General features: G+C 42.6%; 1 protein-coding gene across 2 annotated transcripts; it reads left to right on the top strand.

Moving 5' to 3' along the window:
• Positions 1-974: 974 nt before the first annotated feature.
• LOC310843084 (interleukin-1 receptor-like 1) lies at positions 975-18,767 on the top strand. 2 transcript variants are annotated; one of them, XM_083735604.1, is made up of 12 exons: positions 975-1,753; positions 2,077-2,138; positions 2,941-3,011; positions 4,298-4,481; positions 6,283-6,448; positions 7,882-8,044; positions 11,782-11,850; positions 11,972-12,092; positions 12,418-12,575; positions 15,252-15,392; positions 16,753-16,911; positions 18,156-18,767. In XM_083735604.1, the coding sequence occupies exons 3-12, from the start codon at positions 2,948-2,950 to the stop codon at positions 18,518-18,520; spliced, it is 1,590 nt and encodes a 529-aa protein (XP_083591730.1). In that variant the 5' UTR covers positions 975-1,753; positions 2,077-2,138; positions 2,941-2,947; the 3' UTR covers positions 18,521-18,767. The 2 variants fall into 2 exon arrangements, with proteins under 2 accessions (XP_083591730.1, XP_083591729.1); XM_083735603.1 differs by lacking the exon at positions 2,077-2,138.
• Positions 18,768-18,880: the final 113 nt, after the last annotated feature.

The following is an 18,880-nucleotide window of genomic DNA, read 5'->3' as shown; positions in this document are numbered from 1 at the left end:
TATTCTATCATTTTTGAGATTGTATCCCAATACAGCTTTTGCCACTATTTAGTTGACTATGAGGGACACTCCATTTCTTTTACGGGATTCTTGCCCACAGTAGTAGATATGATGGTCATCCGAACTGAATTCGCCCATTCCCGTCCATTTTAGTTCACTGATGCCCAGGATGTCAATATTTATTCTTGCCATCTCATTTTTGACCACATCCAACTTACCAAGGTTCATGGTTCTTACATTCTAGGTTCCTATGCAATATTTTTCTTTACAGTATTGGACTTTCCTTTCGCTTCCAGGCATATCCGCAACTGAGTGTCCTTTCGGCTTTGGCCCAGCCACTTCATCAGCTCTAAATCTACTTGTACAGTGGTGCCCCGCAAGACGAATGCCTCACAAGACGGAAAACCTGCTAGACGAAAGGGTTTTCCGTTTTGGAGGCGCTTCGCAAAACGAATTTCCCTGTGGGCTTGCTTCACAAGATGAAATGTCTTGCGAGTTCCTGCGGGTTTTTCCCCCTTTTTCCTAAGCCGCTAAGCCACTTATCAGCTGATCTGCTAAAAGCCGCTAAACTGCTAATAGCGCTAATCCGCTAAGCTGTCAATGGGCTTGCTTCGCAAGACGAAAAAACCACTATACGAAGAGCCTCACGGAACGGATTAATTTCGTCTTGCGAGGCACCACTGTACTTGTCCCCCGCTCTTTCTCAGTAGCATGTTGGACACCTTCCGACCTGAGGGGCTCATCTTCCAGCGTCATAACTTTTATATACCTTTTGTCTTTGTCCATGGAGTTTTCTTGGCAGGGATACTGGAGTGGCTTGCCGGTTCCTGCTCCAGGTGGATCACGTTTGGTCAAAACTCTCCACTATGACCTGTCCATCTTGGGTGGCCCTGCACGGCATAGCTCATAGCTTCTCAGAGTTATTCAAGCCCCTTCACCATGGCAAGGCAGTGATCCATGAAGGGGCCCCTAAATCCTAGAAATTAATAAATGGTTGGGTTTTGATCAATTGGTATATGGATGAAAGTTCTAGCTGCAGAACTGGGCCAGACAAGGAATCCCTGGCTGGCCTAGTGAAGAGCAAATCTGTTAACATGACAAAAAGTGTTGATGGGCCATCTGAGAGCAATTCTTTGGTCTGAGGAGACAGATGTTGCCAAGGTGATGGGGGATGTTGAAGTGACAGGAAAAAGGAGTCTGGTAGCAAGGGATTTTGGGAAGGAGAAGGAGAAACAGAGTCCGGGATCCATCTTGGGAAGGCTGGCTGGGAGAGATGCCTTGGCTGCACTGCTGTGGGGGACAATTCTCTCTTGAAATGACCATGCTGTAAGATCTGGACTCCCTCCCTGAGACTGAAGGTGTAAATAGGTAATTAACCCATATTTCTTAAATCTACGACTATCTCTGCTGTGTCTCAATTCTCCAAAGAAGCACAGACCCTGGAACCCCCCTAGGCTCTTGCCACCACTCGGCAGAGAGATGGGAAAGCACAGAACTTTTGTAAACAATATCAGTTCAGGAAATAATTTTGCAATTTGAGGAGGTGGCTGCTTTGCTTGCTCAACAAAATCCTTATCTGCACAGCGTTTCATATGACACTGATAGCTGGTGAGTTCACAAACCACACAGGAGGAGGAGCCTCAGCTATAGATATACTGAAAACCCTTTAGAGTTTTGGATCAGCTAAGCATCTCAGTGAAAGGAAGAGGAACAGGGAACCTGCCAAGTTTCTCCATTTCACACTCTTCAGTCGGTGGGTCATATGCAATAATAATAATATTATAATAATTAATTAGGATATGTTGTATTCTGCCTTGTTATACTTTGTCGTAAAGAGCGGCTTATAAATTCATAAATAAAGAAATACGTTGAGATAATCCTTGTACTCGGAAATGCTCGGATAAGATCATTACATAATCTTGTTATTTCACTTTGCTATGTTGTTATGAACTTGTTTTGTAATGTTTCTTGGTTTGTAAGCTGCTTGGAGCATGAGTGTGTGTGTGTGTGTGTGTGTGTGTAAAAGCAGTATACAAATAAAATGAATGAATTAATGAAGGTGGTTTACTTCAACAGCTGGTTGATGGCTGCACAACTTCCATTTCTGTTGTGGCACCATGGACAGTAGCATTGCAGTAGTAAGTGGTTGTATACGCATGCTATACATTTAAAGCGCATCCCCCACTTAAACAGTCCTGGGAACTGTAGTTTGCTATGGGTGCAATCTGAGGGGTAAGCAACAGTTCCCAGGTTTCTTGAGGGAGCGGGGGAAGTGCCTTAAATGTGGGGTGTGTATGCAGCCAGTGTACTGCGTTCTAGATATTCCAGCAGGACTGTCTCAGCTCTGGATACTATTTTCTTATAGCCAGATCCTATATTAATATTTGAATCATGATTCTGAATATTGGAACATTCGGTTCCAACATTCAGCTACTAAGCAGTTCACAAACAGATATTTTAACTTATTTCATAAAACGGAAAGTGGGAGGGGATTTCCACAAAGAAGATAAAAGTGCTACTGTGAAAGAAATGTGGAGGATGTTTAGGGAAGCTTTTAATGTTTGATGTATTACAGTATTTTAATATTTTTTTGGAAGCCACCCAGAGTGGCTGGGGAAGCCCAGCCAGATGGGTGGAGTATAAATAATAAATCATCATCATCATCATCATCATCATCATCATCATCATCATCAGTTATGGAGCTGTCTTTTTTACTCGCTGTGTTGAATATCAGTCTCTGAGCTGAAACCGAAATGCTGTGCAAGTATTCAATACAACAAGGCACAAGTTGTTCAGGTGGAATTTTGCAAAACAATGTCTTTCCAATTGAAAGAATGTAGATCTTTCTCTTTCAGCATGCTGATAATTTTGAAGAGTCAAATAACAGGGCTTTCTTTTTTTTCCTTTTTCTAATGTGTTTCCCTTTCCCCCCCAATTTAGCAACACAATGACTCTCTTGTATTTCATCTTGCTCATGGCTTTCTCTGCTATTGCTGGGAAACCGCAATACTGTAAGTCTTACTTTGAACTGATTTTACTCACAGAAATACCTTGAATATGATTGATTCATTCTGTTGAATGAATGAACTGCTGGTCACAGTTGTGCGTCTAAACTAGAATGATCTAGACATCCATTTGTCAGTTTTCATTTCTTAGTGCAGAAAGTATTAATCTGATGTGTAGAAATATTTCCTATTCTGGTTAGTTCAAGAGTGTTCTGGAAAGGTTTATTTTCTATGTGAGAGAAACAGGAATAAGGTTTCTGATGGTTGGGTTATTTCTCTGGGAAGCTGTGTTCAGCTGTATTAAACTGGTTCTGTTATGTTTCTGTCACGGTCATGCTGACTATTATAGTAAGGCAATGAGGAGCCTGGGCTCCCATTCTTGCTTCATCTTCCTTTGTTCTTATGTTCAGTTCTGTATGCTTAGTGCTAAGGTTTAATCTTATTCTACGTTTGTAAGTTTATTTTAAATGCTGCAACTTTTTATTTTAAATGCTGCAATTTTTTTAATGGACTGTGCCAATCCTGATTGCACTGGATTTGTGACCATTATGTATCCAGGAATGGCCAAACTTGGCCGGCCAGCTGTTTTGGGACTACAACTCCCATCAACCCTAGCTAACAGGTCCAGTGGTCAGGGATGATGGGAATTGTAGTCCCAAAACAGCTGGAGGGCCAAGTTTGGCCATGCCTGATTTCAGTATCAGTAAAGCTCTGCTGGATGAAGTACAATTGTCTCTGTACTATTTTTTTTGAACTCTGCTGAACTCTGTTACGTGTTTAAGTTTTTCCCTCTTCCGGTGCTGGCGTGACACCATTACTATTGAAAAATTTCCTTAAAATATACATAAACACCCCAGTCCAGTTTCCATGAGCATTGCAATTTGATCAATGAAAACCAGGTTCTACCAGTGCAGATGGATGCCTATCTATGTCACTGCGTTTATTTGGGCTTCATTGAACTGCTTTGATAGATCTTTTGATAGGGATGCACTTTGTACTGAGATGGTGGGAAGATTCATGAGCTGGATCATGTCCATGTCAAAAGTGCAATTCTTAATCCAGAAGAGCGCACATGTAGATGAATGTTGTTGTTGTTGTTGTTGTTGTTGTTGTTGTTGTTGTTGATTTGCATTTGTTTCCAAGACACAGTTACTGGTTTTAGTATGTCATTACCAGCAGCATTAAACAAGCTAGGAAATCTCTCCTGATGTAGGTATGCAGAATGTTTTTCTCCAAGCCCCCGTCACTTGATATTTTGCAAAGGAATTTTGAATCTATACGTATGTTTGCAGGGCTTACAATAGCAGGTGAGGCTTTTGTTGTAAAGTGCCCTGTGCATGACACTGCGGTCTGGAAGCGTGGTGATACAACCATCTCTACAGACAAAAGGGCCCGAATACATGCTTCTGGGAATGAGCTTTGGTTTCTGCCCGCATCTGTTGAGGACAATGGAAATTACACATGCATCCATCCTGAGTAAGTAAAAAATGAGCAAAAGCTTTCTGTGAGTGTGTGTCATAGAATCATAAAATTGGAAGGACACCAAGGATCACCTAGTCCTGCTCCCTGCAATGCAGGAATCTCAGCTAAAGCATCCGTGACAGATGGCCAGCCAACCTCTGCAAAAAACCTGCAAGGACTCCCACCAGCTCTCATGGGAGTCTGTTCCACTGCTGAACAGAAAGTTTTTCAGAATATTTAGTCAAGAATCTCCTTTCTTGTACAGTGGTACCTCAGGTTAAGAACTTAATTCATTCTGGAGGTTTGTTCTTAACCTGAAACTGTTCTTAACCCGAGGTACCACTTTAGCCAATGGGGCCCCCTGCTGCCGCTGCGCCGCCACTGCACGATTTCTGTTCTCATCCTGAAAGTTCTCAACCCAAGGTACTATTTCTGGGTTAGTGGAGTCTGTAACCTGAAGCATCTGTAACCTGAAGTGTCTGTAACCCGAGGTATCACTGTAACTTGAAGCCAGTGCTTCGAGTCCTACCCTCCAGAGCAGAAGAAAACAAGCATGCTCCCTTTTTCCATGTGACAGCCCTTAAGATATTTGAAGATGGTTAGCATATCTCCCTTCAGTCTCCTCTTTTCTAGGCTAAACATACCCAGCTCCTTCAAGAGCTCCTCGTCAGGTTTCATTTCTGGACCCTTGATCATCTTGGTTGCTCTCCTCTGCATATGTTCCAGCTTGTTAACATCCTTCTTAAATTGTGGTGCCCAGAACTGGACACGGTACTCCAGTTGTGCTCTGACTGGCAGAATAGAGTAATACTATTACTTCCCTTGATCTGGACACTATACTTCTGTTGATGCAACCTAGAATAGTGTTAGCTTTTTTTTTGCTGCTGACTCATGTTAAGCTTGTGGTCTACCAAGACCTCTAGATCCTTTTCACATATACCGCTAGTAAGCCAGGTGTCTCCCATCCTATGTTTGTGCATCTGGTTCTTCCTGCCGAAGTGCAGAACCTTACATTTGTCCCTAATGAAATTCATTTGGTAGCTTGCACCCAGTTGTCCAACCTCTTAAGGTCATTTTGAATTCTGATTCTGTCTTCTGCGACATTAGCTACCCCTCCCAGTTTGGTGTTATATGCAAATTTGATGAGCATCCCCTCAGTTCCTTCGTCCAAGTCATTTATAAAACAACAGACCCAGAATGGGCCCACCTCACTTGTCACTTTTTTCCAGGATGACAAGGAACCATTAATGAGTCCTCTTTGGACTCGGTCAGTCAACCAGCTACAAATCCACCTAACAGTTACCCACATTCAACCCACATTTTACCAGCTTCCTCATGAGAATATTAAGGGGGACTTTGCCAAAAGCCTTACTGAAATCAAGATACATTATGTCCACAGCATTTCCCTGATCCACCAAGTTTGTAATTCCATAAATAAAAAAAAGAAATCAGATTGGTCTGGCACGACTTATTTCTGAGTAAGCACAGCATCCTTTTCTAAATGCTCACAGACTGACTGTTGAATTATCTGTTCAAGGACCTTCCCTGGCATCTATGACAAGCTCACTGGTCAGTAGTTACCTGGGTCTTCCTTTCACCCCCTTTTGAAGATGGGGGCAACATTTGCCCACCTCCAGTTCTCACCTGTTCTCCAAGAATTCTCAAAGATAATAGACAAAGGCTCTGAAATTACACCTGCAGTCTCCTTTAGTATCCTTGAATGCAGCTCATCAGGCCCTGGAGATTTGAATTCATTTAAAGTAGCTTAAGAAAATATATCTTAAGAAAATATATGGGAGTTGCTTTGAATTCACAGGTATGCTCCTAAAACGATGAGTGTCATAATAAATCCAAATATAGAAGGCACTTGTTATTATGAAGATGCTCTTTATTTGGAAACAACTGGAAGCCCTGGATCCGCTAAAATATTCTGCCCTTCCTATAATGACTATGAAAACGCATCTGATATGAAGTGGTTCAAGGTATGTATCATCGATATCTGGCTGTATGGTTATAGAGAGTCAGTGTTGGGTTTGAAGGTTCTCTGTGTAGCATCAGCCTCCTCTAGAGCATGAGAAGGGAAAGTCTCAATTACCTGCTGAGATGCCATCTCCTCTGCCAGGAAGTAACTGTTAAACACAACCACTTTCGAATGTATTAATCTGACGTTAGGCTCGCGCACTCCCTTTCTGACTGTGCAGGTGAAATTTAGGACTTGGCATTGAAATTTTGGAGGACTTCAGCATTCATGCCCGGGCTGGCTTGACAGGTATAATTCACGACCATGAGACTCTCCGGCATATTATTGAGTGAGCTGTGTGGTGGATTTAGGGAAGTGCGATGGGTTCAGAACCTCAGGGGTGCCAGGGACGATGCAACTGTGATTTGCAGTGGAGCACAAGAGGTGTAGGGCCGCTAAATTTCAGACCCCAACATCCACCACTGAGGTCACACACTAGTTCTGTCATCCTTCACTGCCCTGGAAATGGCAGTGGTCTTGTTCATTATTTATTTCCTCATACATATCCCAACTTCCTTCCCAATAAGGGACTACATGGCTGTTGACAATATACATAGCAGCACTCAATGATAAAATATCATTTTATTGTTTGCTGTTACTTATTTGTGCACCATTTGGTTGGGTTCTTTGGCTATAGCAGTCAAGATGTAAGATGTCCTTAAGATTATAATTTCTCATGGCCCCAGGTATGCAGATAGTATACTTGCAGAGGCATTATGAACTTCTGGAAACTTCAGCTTCTCTGAGCATGCTGATCCTTCCCTCTTGAGTCTCGGTTTTCTGTTCTGACTACAGTCTTATTGACAGAGGTGGCAGAACTCACCATGAACACTCCCCACATTCTCTTAGAATGGCGATGGTGCCCAACTGAGAAGTGCTGGGATTGAGTTCCGGAGAGTTCCGGCTGGAAAAAAAGGCCGTGCTTGCCAATTAATTAATAATTTATTTATTTAATTAATTAATTAATAGGGATGTGGGTGGCGCTGTGGTCTAAACCACAGAGCCTAGAGCTTGCCGATCAGAAGGTTGGCGGCTCGAATCCCCATGACAGGGTGAGCTCCTGTTGCTTGGTCCCAGCTGCTGCCAACCTAGCAATTCAAAAGCATGCCAAAGTGCAAGTAAATAAATAGGTACTGCTCTGGCGGGAAGGTAAATGTTGTTTCTGTGCGCTGCTCTGGTTCGCCAGAAGTGGCTTAGTCATGCTGGCCACATGACCCAGAAGCTGTCTGCGGACAAACGCCGGCTCCCTCGGTCTTAAGAGCAAGATGAGCGCCGCAACCCCAGAGTCGTCCGTGACTGGACCTAACGGTCAGGGGTCCCTTTACCTTTACCTTTAGTAATATTTAATAAGTCATTAAACAGTGGTGAAAAATGAATATATATTCTGTTTTTTAGGACTGTAAACTTCTTCATGGAGCAAGGTACAAAGCGGTTAAAAACATCCTTTACATTTCTGATGCAATTAAAAGTGACAGTGGATACTATACTTGCCAGTTTACATACCACCATGGTGGAAGAGCATTTCCAGTAACTGCAACAACACCTTTAACAATTACAGGTAAGATGATAGTGGACATTAACCAGTTTGAGCCAGCAGTGGTGTAGTGGTTAAGAGCGGTGGACTCGTAATCTGGTGAACTGGGTTCGCTTCCCCGCTCCTCCACATGCAGCTGCTGGGTGACTTTGGGCTAGTCACACTTCTCTGAAGTCTCTCAGCCTCACTCACCTCACAGAGTGTTTGTTGTAGGGGAGGAAGGAAAAGGAGATTGTTAGCCACTTTGAGACTCCTTAAGGGGAGTGAAAGGTGGGATATCAAGTCCAAACTCCTCCTCCTCCTCCTCTTCTTCTTCTTCGATAAACAAACAAACAAACATTTCGTAGTGTGTTTGTGCAGACCAAGGGTGCTTTTGTTCCTAAAAAGGTAGTGTGGTCCTATAAGCACAAACTGGTGTTGAAGTGGTATTAAATTATGAGCCAGTCTTTACAGTATTATGCTGTTCTATTCAATTCAATTAAACTATTTATTGCACTAGCCATAGGCCATGGCATCATTCAGAAGGAGAACAAAAAAACACACACAACAACAATAACCATCAAAATCATCAGGCACCACACATACAATAAAACCATCAAATTATTTGTTGTATTAAATAGAATAGAATAGCAGAAGATTCTCAGGTAAGATGTGCCAAATTAAATATCTGAATCCCCTTTGCAGTTGACTGCTATTTTATCTAGTTCCTTCCTCCTGATCTTCTTAGCTGCCAGTGCACAGAGTGCTACTTTATAAGTAACAAATGTGGGAATGTTCAGGGATGCAGGAGAGGATATATTGTCTGATTATATCCTTATCCAACTTGTGTTAACAAGTTCCACAATTCAGCAGAGTAACATTCCCCTTATTTTTAAACTTTGCAGCGGATGTGTTTGCTCCGGCTCGCTAAAGCCTCTATAATAACTGTTCTGGTAAGGTAAAGGTACCCCTGCCCGTACAGGCCAGTCGTGTCCGACTCTATGGTTGTGCGCCCATCTCACTTAAGAGGCCGGGGGCCAGCGCTGTCCGGAGACACTTCTGGGTCACGTGGCCAGCATGACGAAGCTGCTCTGGCGAGCCAGCACCAGTGCAGCACACAGAAACGCCGTTTACCTTCCCGCTATAAAGCGGTACCTATTTATCTATAAATAACGGCACAGGTCCTCAGTGCTGGGTTGTCCACACAGACAGAGTCTCTCTTCGTAATGTACTTTGCTGTACCGTCCATCCAACACCGCCGAGGGCATCGATTGGAATTGTAGTTCTGTAAAACCAATTTTTAGTATGGCAAGTGGGAGCTTTTTCAGGTATCTTGCTTGGGCATGCTCCATTTTGATAAGTGGGAACCATGGTGAGCTCTTGGTAGAAGCAATCATGGTTAGATCTCTTTCTGCATCGGACCTAAAGAGACAGTCTCTTAAGTGCCTCTTATCCATCTTCATGGTTACCTGAAGATCTTGTAATTGGTATTGGGACAAGAGATGTTGGATGCCAGCCTTCCAGCATTTGGTCTGTTCTCGTTCTGTGTGAGACATAGCGGGAAATCTCTATGCTGTTCTATATTTCTGTCTGACGTGATTATTCTAAAAGTTGTAACCAGTGCTATTTTTCTAGGGGCGGGGGGAAGGTGCCAGAACTCACCATGAATGCCTCCCTTGTTCTCTTATAATAGCAATGGTGCCCACCTGACAGGTGCCAGAACTGAGTTCTGGCAAGTTCCCACTGAATAACAACAACCCCGGGTTGTAGAGGGGGACAGATTGGAATTGCAATGTTTTGAGAAACTAAAAGGGAAAGTGAGAGATTGGCTTCATTATTATCAAATAATGGAAGTTTTTAAAATGGACAGGAAAATTGGCTTCCAGGTGGAAAAATCAAAGTTAGAGACTGAACTGTTAGAACCCAATACTAAGAATTTGTCAAGAATGTATAACTTGCTGTTGAAATGGAATACACAAGATGAAACGGTTAAATCTGCAATGATTAAGTGGGCACAGGATATTGGTCATAACATTATGTTTGCTGACTGGGAAAAGTTATGGACCACCGGGATGAAATTTACGGCATGTAATGCCTTAAGAGAAAATATTATGAAAATGATTTACAGGTGGTACATGACCCCAGCCAAGCTTGCAAAAATCTATCACTTGCCCGATAATAAATGTTGGAAATGTAAAGAAACTGAAGGTACATTCTTTCACCTTTGGTGGATGTGCCCAAGGATTAAGGCTTTCTGGGAAATGATCTATAATGAACTGAAAAAGGTACTAAAGTACACTTTCCCTAAGAAACCAGAGGCCTTTCTCCTGGGCATAGTCGGCCAATTGGTGTTAAAGAAGGATAGATCATTTTTTATGTATGCTACAACAGCAGCAAGAATACTCATCGCAAAGTATTGGAAGACACAAGATATACCCACTTTGGAAGAATGGCAGATGAAGGCGATAGACTATAGGAGTTTGGCAGAGATGATGAGCAGAATCCGAAACCAGGGAAGAGAAGCGGCGGAAGAAGATTGGAAAAAATTCAAGGACTATCTAAAGAAATATCTCAAAATTAATGAATGCTAGATTGACGCTGGAGGAGAAAATCAGGGGTTAATAGCGGTAATGGTTAAGTTAAAAGAAAATGAGTGTTATTAAAATTAAGTTAAAAGTAAGGGAAGGATTTGTTGACAAATTTATTAGACATGAGAATACAGAAAGGGGAGGTATGAGGAAGTCGGGAAAGTAAGTTACATGAAACGAAGAGTTGAAATTATATGTGTTTTTTGTTTTCTTATTGTTATGTTTTGTTGGTTAATGTTTTGTTTGTTGTTAAAAAACTTGGTGGAAATCTCAATAAAAATTTATTAAAAACAACAACAACAACAACAACAACCCCGGGTTGTAACTGTGTTTGCCGTGTAAATTGATTAATTTGTGTGGTCAGCGCTCTCATAAATGGGAGTGCCATAGAAGCAGCCAGAAGCAGAGGGGTTTTCTGACTGGGACTGAAGTGCTTGAGAACGAAGGTTTAACTCTTCCTTCCAGCTGCTACAATTTTGTTTAGACCACAGTGCCACCTCAGCCCACTGAGCCTCTTGGTCTTGCCACTCGTAAGGTCGGCATTTTGAATCTGTGCAACGGGGTGAGCTCCCGTTGCTCTGTTCCAGTTCCTGCCAACCTACCAGTTTGAAAGCAAACCAGCACGAGTAGATAAATAGTTACCACTGCAGCAGGAAGGTAAACGACATTTCCATGCACTCTGGCTTCCGTCACTGTGTTCCATTGCTTCAGAAACAGTTCAGTCATGCTGGCCACATAACCCGGAAAGCTGTCTGTGGACAAATGCCGGCTCCCTCGGCCTGAAAGCGGAGATGAGCACCGCACCCCATAGTTGAATTCAACGGGACTTAACCATCCAGGGGTCCTTTACTCTTTACCTTGCTACAATTTCCCCCCAAAATGGCTTTGGAAAGTCTTCCCTGTAATCTCTGAATGTTCTGGTCCAAAGTTCAGCCTGAATTCTACTGGAGTTGAATTCAGCAGTAATCCTAATTTATATTTGTGGGGTTGAGTTGTTTTTGGTTTGGTTTGCTTTTTTAAATAAGCAAAAGGGATTAATCTTCTGATATCACACTGAAGTAATCTAAGTGATGCCGTATTTAAAATAACTTGGAAAATATTATGAATATAAGCTATAATTCTAAATTGTGAAATCACAGCTTAAACATTAATCTAATGTTTTCTATCTCTGTCTCTTGCCCTCGAATTCCACAGATTCCTTTTTACTGACATCTCCTAAAGTTTTATATCCAAAGGATGGTGACGTTATAGAAGTAGAGATTGGTAATCATACTATTTCTTCAGCTGCTTATTTTTGTTTGTCCTAAATCTCCACCCATTCGGTTTCATCGGATGACCTGGAGGTCTAATTTTATGCTGATGATGTTTGGATTCATCCTTCTAGGTTCTCCTGCGCAACTTTTATGTAAGGCATGGCTGGGCCACAGAAAGCAAGGCATAGCCATAAGCTTTTGGGAATTCGATGAAGCAAACGATTCCAACCGCTTTGTTACATCCAATAAATCGTAAGTAAAAAGATGTCCATTGTTAGGAGGTGGGGGAGGGGAGAAATAATTTAATTAGCTAATTTTTTATGTTGCCAGAATTTCTAGAGTAGTTTACAAAAATGCATTTTAAACAATAACAGCTTAATATCACAAAAAAATCAGTTCAATCCAAAAATATATATGTTGGAATCAGTTTTTAAAACCTGGAATGATGACAATGACAACAACAACAGTTCTTGTTTAGCTTTGAAAAGATACTGTCCCATTGTGAGCACCAAGTGAAGCAAATTCCACTTCTAGGTTGCCAAAGCTAATCTGGTTCTAATGACATTCTTTCTACTAGGTATATGGTACCTGGCGAAGGACAGTTTGCAGAGGCTGAATTAAGCATCACAGAAGTGAGGGAAGAAGACCTCAGCTTAACCTTTAGATGTGTCCTGGCCAATGATCTGGAGTACGAAACAACAGAAGTGACACTAGTGCCCAAAGGGGCAGGTGAAGGTGAGAAGAATTTTAATCCTCTTTGTTCAGCAACTGTCAAATCTCAAAGCGTAAGAAGGACATTGTTGCTATCTTTCCCTCGGAACTCTCCCACCATGCCTGCTCTTGGCCTTCCTCAAGTGCCTCTAAGTGGCTGGAACAAGGCCTACGTTACTTGTTTGCCAGGGTACAGGGGTATATGTGTGGCAAGTCACCAGGGCAACTCGGGAAATGTTGACACCTGAAGCAAATCAGAATATGCTGCCATCTCTGGCCTGGGAACTCTAGTTTGTGAAGGGTGTGTTTTAAATATACAAGGAAGAGTCGCTCCCCTCCTGTGCCTTCTGCCATCTCTGCAGCCCCACCAGCAATGATCAGCATCAGTGGCAAGCAAGCCCCCTGGCCAGCTCTGGGTGGGGTGTGTGTGAGACACTGTGTAGACACTGTGCAGACGAGCAGGTGGTCAAAAGCAGCAGGAAGGGTGGCAGCTGTGGACCACACACCCTGCCTCCTCTTCCTTCTCATAGCGGCTTCCGTGGGGAAGCCAGAAAGAGTACCAGGAGGTGGAGGCCATTGCTGCAGCTAAGCTCACCCAACTGGGGAGGACAGGCCAGGTCACAGGCTTCCTCAAATTTGGCCCTCCAGATGTTTTGAGACTACAATCCCATCATCCCCTCCACATATGTTTATAGTTACCCCTATCACTACACCCCCTCCAACAAGTTGCTGAAACATTCCTATAAATGTATGATAGGTTTACCAGGGTAAGCCACCACTTTTGCAATATCTTCAAATCCTTTAATGCTAATTGAGTGGGACGTCAGCATGGCCAGTAATCTGGAATGTTGCAGTCTAAGGGGCACCCATTCCCTCCTTGCTGTTTGTCTGATCAAAATCATGCTCTCCAAGTTCTCCTTGCCACATGGTACTTTGGTTTTTGAATGCCTCTGTAGTCAAACGTTTCGGAACTCGAACGCCGAAAACCCAGAAGTAAGTGCCTTGGTTTTCGAACGTGCCTCTGAAGTTGAACAGGAAACGCGGCTTCCATTTTGAGTTTTCTGTATTGAGGCTTGCATTTTGAGGCTTCCGCTTTCTGAACATTTCGGTATTGGAACGGACTTCCGGAACGGATTATGTTCGAAAACCGAGATACCACTGTACAGCCAATTTAAGGATGCCAATCTTTTCTCTCTACCCTTTAGGCTTCTTGCATAGGCTAGATTAGTAGGAGTTCCTTTATTGGCTGTAGAGATGGTAAGAATCCCAGTCACCACAAAAATTAAATGATTGGCCTTGTCCTGAAATGAGACTTGAAGGGTTCGATCCATTCAGAGATTTATTATAAAATCCTTGAATTTCACTTCAGAGACAATAGAGAACCATCAGTCAGGACACAGAAGCACTAGCATGGTGTGTTTTCTGGAGCAAGCACCATATGAAACAAACATTCAACAATCCAGTATGACCCTACCCAGCCTGTACTTAGAAGATCTTTCTCAGAAGCTCTGTTTTGAGTTGTCCACCATCTTTTGGGCAGTGGGACTTCCTTCCTAAGGAGGTTGAACCTGCTCCTTCTCTGCCAGTGTCAGCTCTGAGGCACCAGGCAAAGATGTCTCCCTGTCACAATTGTGCTTTTGGATCCACTGATTATTTGTTGTTTTTATAAATATGATTTCCTACCTGCCTTTCATCATAAGGTCCCAGGGTTACAGCAATTTAAGAACACATTTTGTGACAGTCTCACACAAATTACGGTCACAATAACAAAGTGACCTGAAAATATGTATCTCAAGTATCACAATTCAGGGCAAAGAGGTAAATCTTCACCATAGGCTGGAGTTTTAGGTGAAGATGGTGATGAGTAAGGCTGCTGGTCCTGGATATACATAGTCTGTTCTAGTTTTAATTTGTTTTTTTCCTGAACAGTTTTAAGATTTTAAAGTCAGTTGGCTCAACATTTAATGTTAATTGCTATGTACAGGCAAGGAGCATATCTTTTTTATCTGTTTTTCTTCTATGTGGGCTTAAAAGTCATATATTTTAATTGGAGAACAAGCACTGGAGCAGCAGCTGTTTTGGCTCAATGTTTTTAACTGATAAGAAACACTTAGAATGCCATCTTGACCAGTGGATACTCTCCAGTTTTAATAGTTATGTATTACACAAGCCCAGACCTGCAGTGCTTCGGTTAAAGAGTCCAGAACTACATTGCCAAATGTATTCCAGGAAGTTGCCACAGAACTCAGACCCCATTTGATAACGTCTAACAGTTACTACGTACACAAATCAATACACCTTGGCTGCTTTGAGGGTCAATACGCAGTGACAGGAACTGAGACTAGCAATAATGGGACAGAGGGAGGACTCATTCTGGGAAGTGGTGGCCTGGGGTTTAACTGAAGTGAGATCATCACAGGAAGTTCCTTTAGACAGGAAGTCAACCCATTAGACCTTCTAGTATTGTCTGCACTGCAGAGGAACACCTCTCCCAGTTTTAGAGAAGGGCTTTCCCAGCAAAGCATGTGAGCTGGCTCTGAGCTCCAGCCCTTCCCTCCTCATGACACAAGACATCCCAGATAGTCTACTCCAGACTTATTATTCTAGCATCTCTACTTTCGCTGCTGCTTGGTGTGATTGAAAATAGAGCCCAGGATATATTTATATTTTTGGTAATCTTCTATATTTTCTTTTTGTCAGGTCATAGCAACACCTACGTGATTGTGGTGTTTGCTATTTTAGCAGGTCTTACAATGATCTTGGTGATGGTTTACCATGTTTTTCGTGTTGACATTGTCTTATGTGTCCGAAGGATATTTAACTGCAATAATTCCAGGGATGGTGAGTATGAATGCACAGTTTGTGCAAGCAGTAATGAGCAGTTACATGTCCCAGAGCCAATAATTTATCCATGATCTACAGATGACTGGCTCCTTATGTAGTTGGATGTTCACCATGGTGAATTACCACTTGATAAAAGGTTGTATGGATCTGAGCAGATGTCACACTACAAGGGCCTTCTTGGTAGTGGCACCCACCCTGTGGAACACCCTCCCTTCAGATGTCAAGGAAATAAACAACTATCTGACTTTTAGAAGACATTTGAAGGCAACTCTGTTTAGGGAAGCTTTTCAGGATTGAATTTGGAAGTGTGTGGTGCAATGGACTATGACCTGGAAGACCAGAGTTCCAGTTCCCACTCAGCCATGAAACTCACCTGGGGCCAGTCACTGTCTCTCAGCAGAACATGCCTCGTAGGTTTCTTGTGACGATCAAAAGGGGGGGGGGAGAGTCATGTGCACCACCCAGAATTCCACATTTACAACATCTGTGCAACTCACTCTCAAACTCTGGGATTGTTGAAACATATACAACAAAAAATGAATCAATTCGAGTTTTGCAACTCAAATTGGGTCTACTAGACCTAACGATTTTAAGCAATGTGGACTGAATTTGCTTCTGGGGCCCCTCTGGGATTAGGGGCCCTGAGGCTTAAGCTTCATCAGTCTCCTAGTAGATCTGCCCCTACTAAGGACTGTGCTTTCAAGTTCTTGGAATTCATTTCCCCTCTTTACTAATTTGATATAATAATCCTAAATACAGTGGTACCTCGGGTTAAGAACTTAATTCGTTCTGGAGGCATAGCTGTCAACGTTTCCCTTTTTTAAAGGGAAATTCCCTTATTCCGAATAGGACTCCTCGCAAGAAAAGGGAAAAGTTGACAGCTATGCCTGGAGGTCCGTTCTTAACCTGAAACTGTTCTTAACCTGAGGTACTACTTTAGCTAATGGGGCCTCCCGCTGCCACCACTGCACGATTTCTGTTCTCATCCTGAAGTAATAACCCTAGGAACTATTTCTGGGTTAGTGGAGTATGTAACCTGAAGCATCTGTAACATGAGGTACCACTGTAGTATAACAAATATGCACAATTAATGCTATGGTGCATGCAACTTTATTCACATTCAATGGGCTGGTTAATTTCAAGTCTATCCGTGTTCTTTTCATGCTTGTAAATTCTAAAAATTGTGCTAAGCATGCTGCATATATGGTACATGATTTACAAACAGGTGTGCTAATAATCTGTAATCCGGCTGTTTAACCTGTACAACCAAATGAATTCTGCATTTCTAACTTGAAAAATAACAGCTTTCTAAAATTCATACTTCAGCTTTGCATCTATTTCTTGTTTTATTTCGCAGATGGGAAAGTACACGATGCATATGTTATCTATCCCACAAATGACACTTATGAAAATAATTTTATGGGCTCTTTTGTTCATCAGATTCTACCGGAGATTTTAGAAAAACAATGCGGGTATAGATTGTGCATTTATGGGAGAGACGTGTTGCCTGGAGAAGGTAAGCTGTTGTGCAATGAAGAAGCTGTGAATTACAAATTGCACTGCCATGATCTCAGCTACATACCACTACTAGCCTGAGAATAAAGGCTAGTCTACACAGAGCTCCAGTATGGTAGATCATGGATATGGAACCTGTGGCCCTACACAGGTGTTGTTGGACCAGCCTGATTCATGGTCAGATATGATGGGAGCTGAAATAAAATATAATCTAGAACAGGTCTAGGGAACCTCCAGCTCACAGGCCAAATAAGGCCTGTTTGTTTGGCATTCTTCCTTCCTCGGCTCCCAGCCACAGCCATCAAACTCTTCTTTCTTCTTCTTCTTTGGCGATCACTTGTAGTCAGGTAATATTGTCTTCCATAAACACAGTTATAACAGTGAGTCTGTAAGTGGCTGTGGAGGCCAATTCTGGATCCACACATCCTTCCGCAGTGGGAACATTAGTTTCCGGGCGGGAGTTGATCACTATGAGGGTTTGCCAAGCATTTCTCCTTTTCGTCCTGAGTTTAAGCATCTTCAAAGCCCATGACACCTTTGGTAAAGGCTGTTCTCCAACTGGAGCACTCGCAGGCCAGTGTTTCCCATTTGTCAGTGTTTATACTACTTTTTTTTAAAGATTTGCCTTGAGAGAGTCTTTAAAGCTCTTTTGTTGGCCACCAGCATTACGCTTTCGATTTTTAAGTTCGGAATAGAGTAGTTGCTTCAGAAGTCGGTAATCAGACATCCACACAACATGACCAGTCCAATTAAGTTGATGTTGAAGAATCATTGCTTCAACACTGGTGATCTTTGGCATCAAAGGAGCGTTAGAGTGTGTTCCAATTGTTCCTCTGCAAGCAAGGCTTGCAATTGGCACTGAATTTATATTCAGCACTGAAAGCAAACCCTGCTTGTGGTGGGGTCTCTTCCTTAGTAGACAAGGCTCAATTCAAGCTGCGCCAGAAATAGTCCAATTCTGGCATGGTAGGATCTGGAGGTCTTCAAGCAGAGGCCTAGCTAGCCATCTGATGAGGATGCTCTAGCTTTCTCTTCCAAACTCTCTGATTCTAAGAGTCATAAGAAACCACTTGAAAAACCACAGACAGACTGCACCGCTGGTGCTCTTTACTTTAGATGCAGTGCCAGTGTTGGTATACTGGGTATCTTCTGAGCCTGAGATTTTTAATAGCCTTCTGAAACATGCACCATAGAGTTGGAGAGGTATTGTGCTATTTCTTAACTACGTACTTTATACATTGGCAGATGCTATTAGTGCAATTGAAAGTAGAATACAAAAGAGCAGAAGACTGATCATCCTTCTAACAGAATGGCTGGCCAAGAGTGAACATTTTGCATACGAGCATCAGATCGCATTCTACAACGTCCTCATCCAAAATAACGTGAAAGTGATTCTGCTGGAAATGGAGGAAATTGGGGACTACGAACGGCTGCAGGAGTCTCTCAGGCACCTCATTCACCAGCAAGGAACTATAAAATGGAGAGCAAAATACATGGCCTCTCCATTCTCACCCAACACTGCCTTTTGGAAGCACGTGGAATACCAAATGCCATGGAGGCATCGTTCAAAGAAGCCAACCACAGCAAATCCTGCATACGGTTTGCTGTAAACAAGCCTGCAAAAGTGACTAGCTTGCACGAATGTTTGCTAGCTCACTGTGGGCCTCTTACAGCAGCCTGTTGCATTTCTTTGCTAGGTGTAAGGGGAAGGATGGAGCACTCTGGCTCACAGCCTGCAGTTCCCTGTTGCTTGTGGCTATCAGGCTAGCACTTAAATTTCGAGACAGCAAAATGATCTGCACGCTTTACTTCTTTTCAAAATGTATTGTAAATGAAAGATATCTTAATCAACAAAAACAGGTGCATTGTCCCTTTTTTCAAGTTGCGTTTTCTACAGATCAGTTTCATTTGTTGTGAGACATTAGTGTTACATGCTGTGTCAGGTTAGGAACAAAAGGGGGGAAGAGGTG

Source organism: Podarcis gaigeae, assembly GCF_964106915.1.
Source record: "Podarcis gaigeae genome assembly, chromosome: 4".
Lineage (NCBI taxonomy): Eukaryota > Metazoa > Chordata > Lepidosauria > Squamata > Lacertidae > Podarcis > Podarcis gaigeae.
This window is presented reverse-complemented; position numbering and strand designations above follow the sequence as displayed.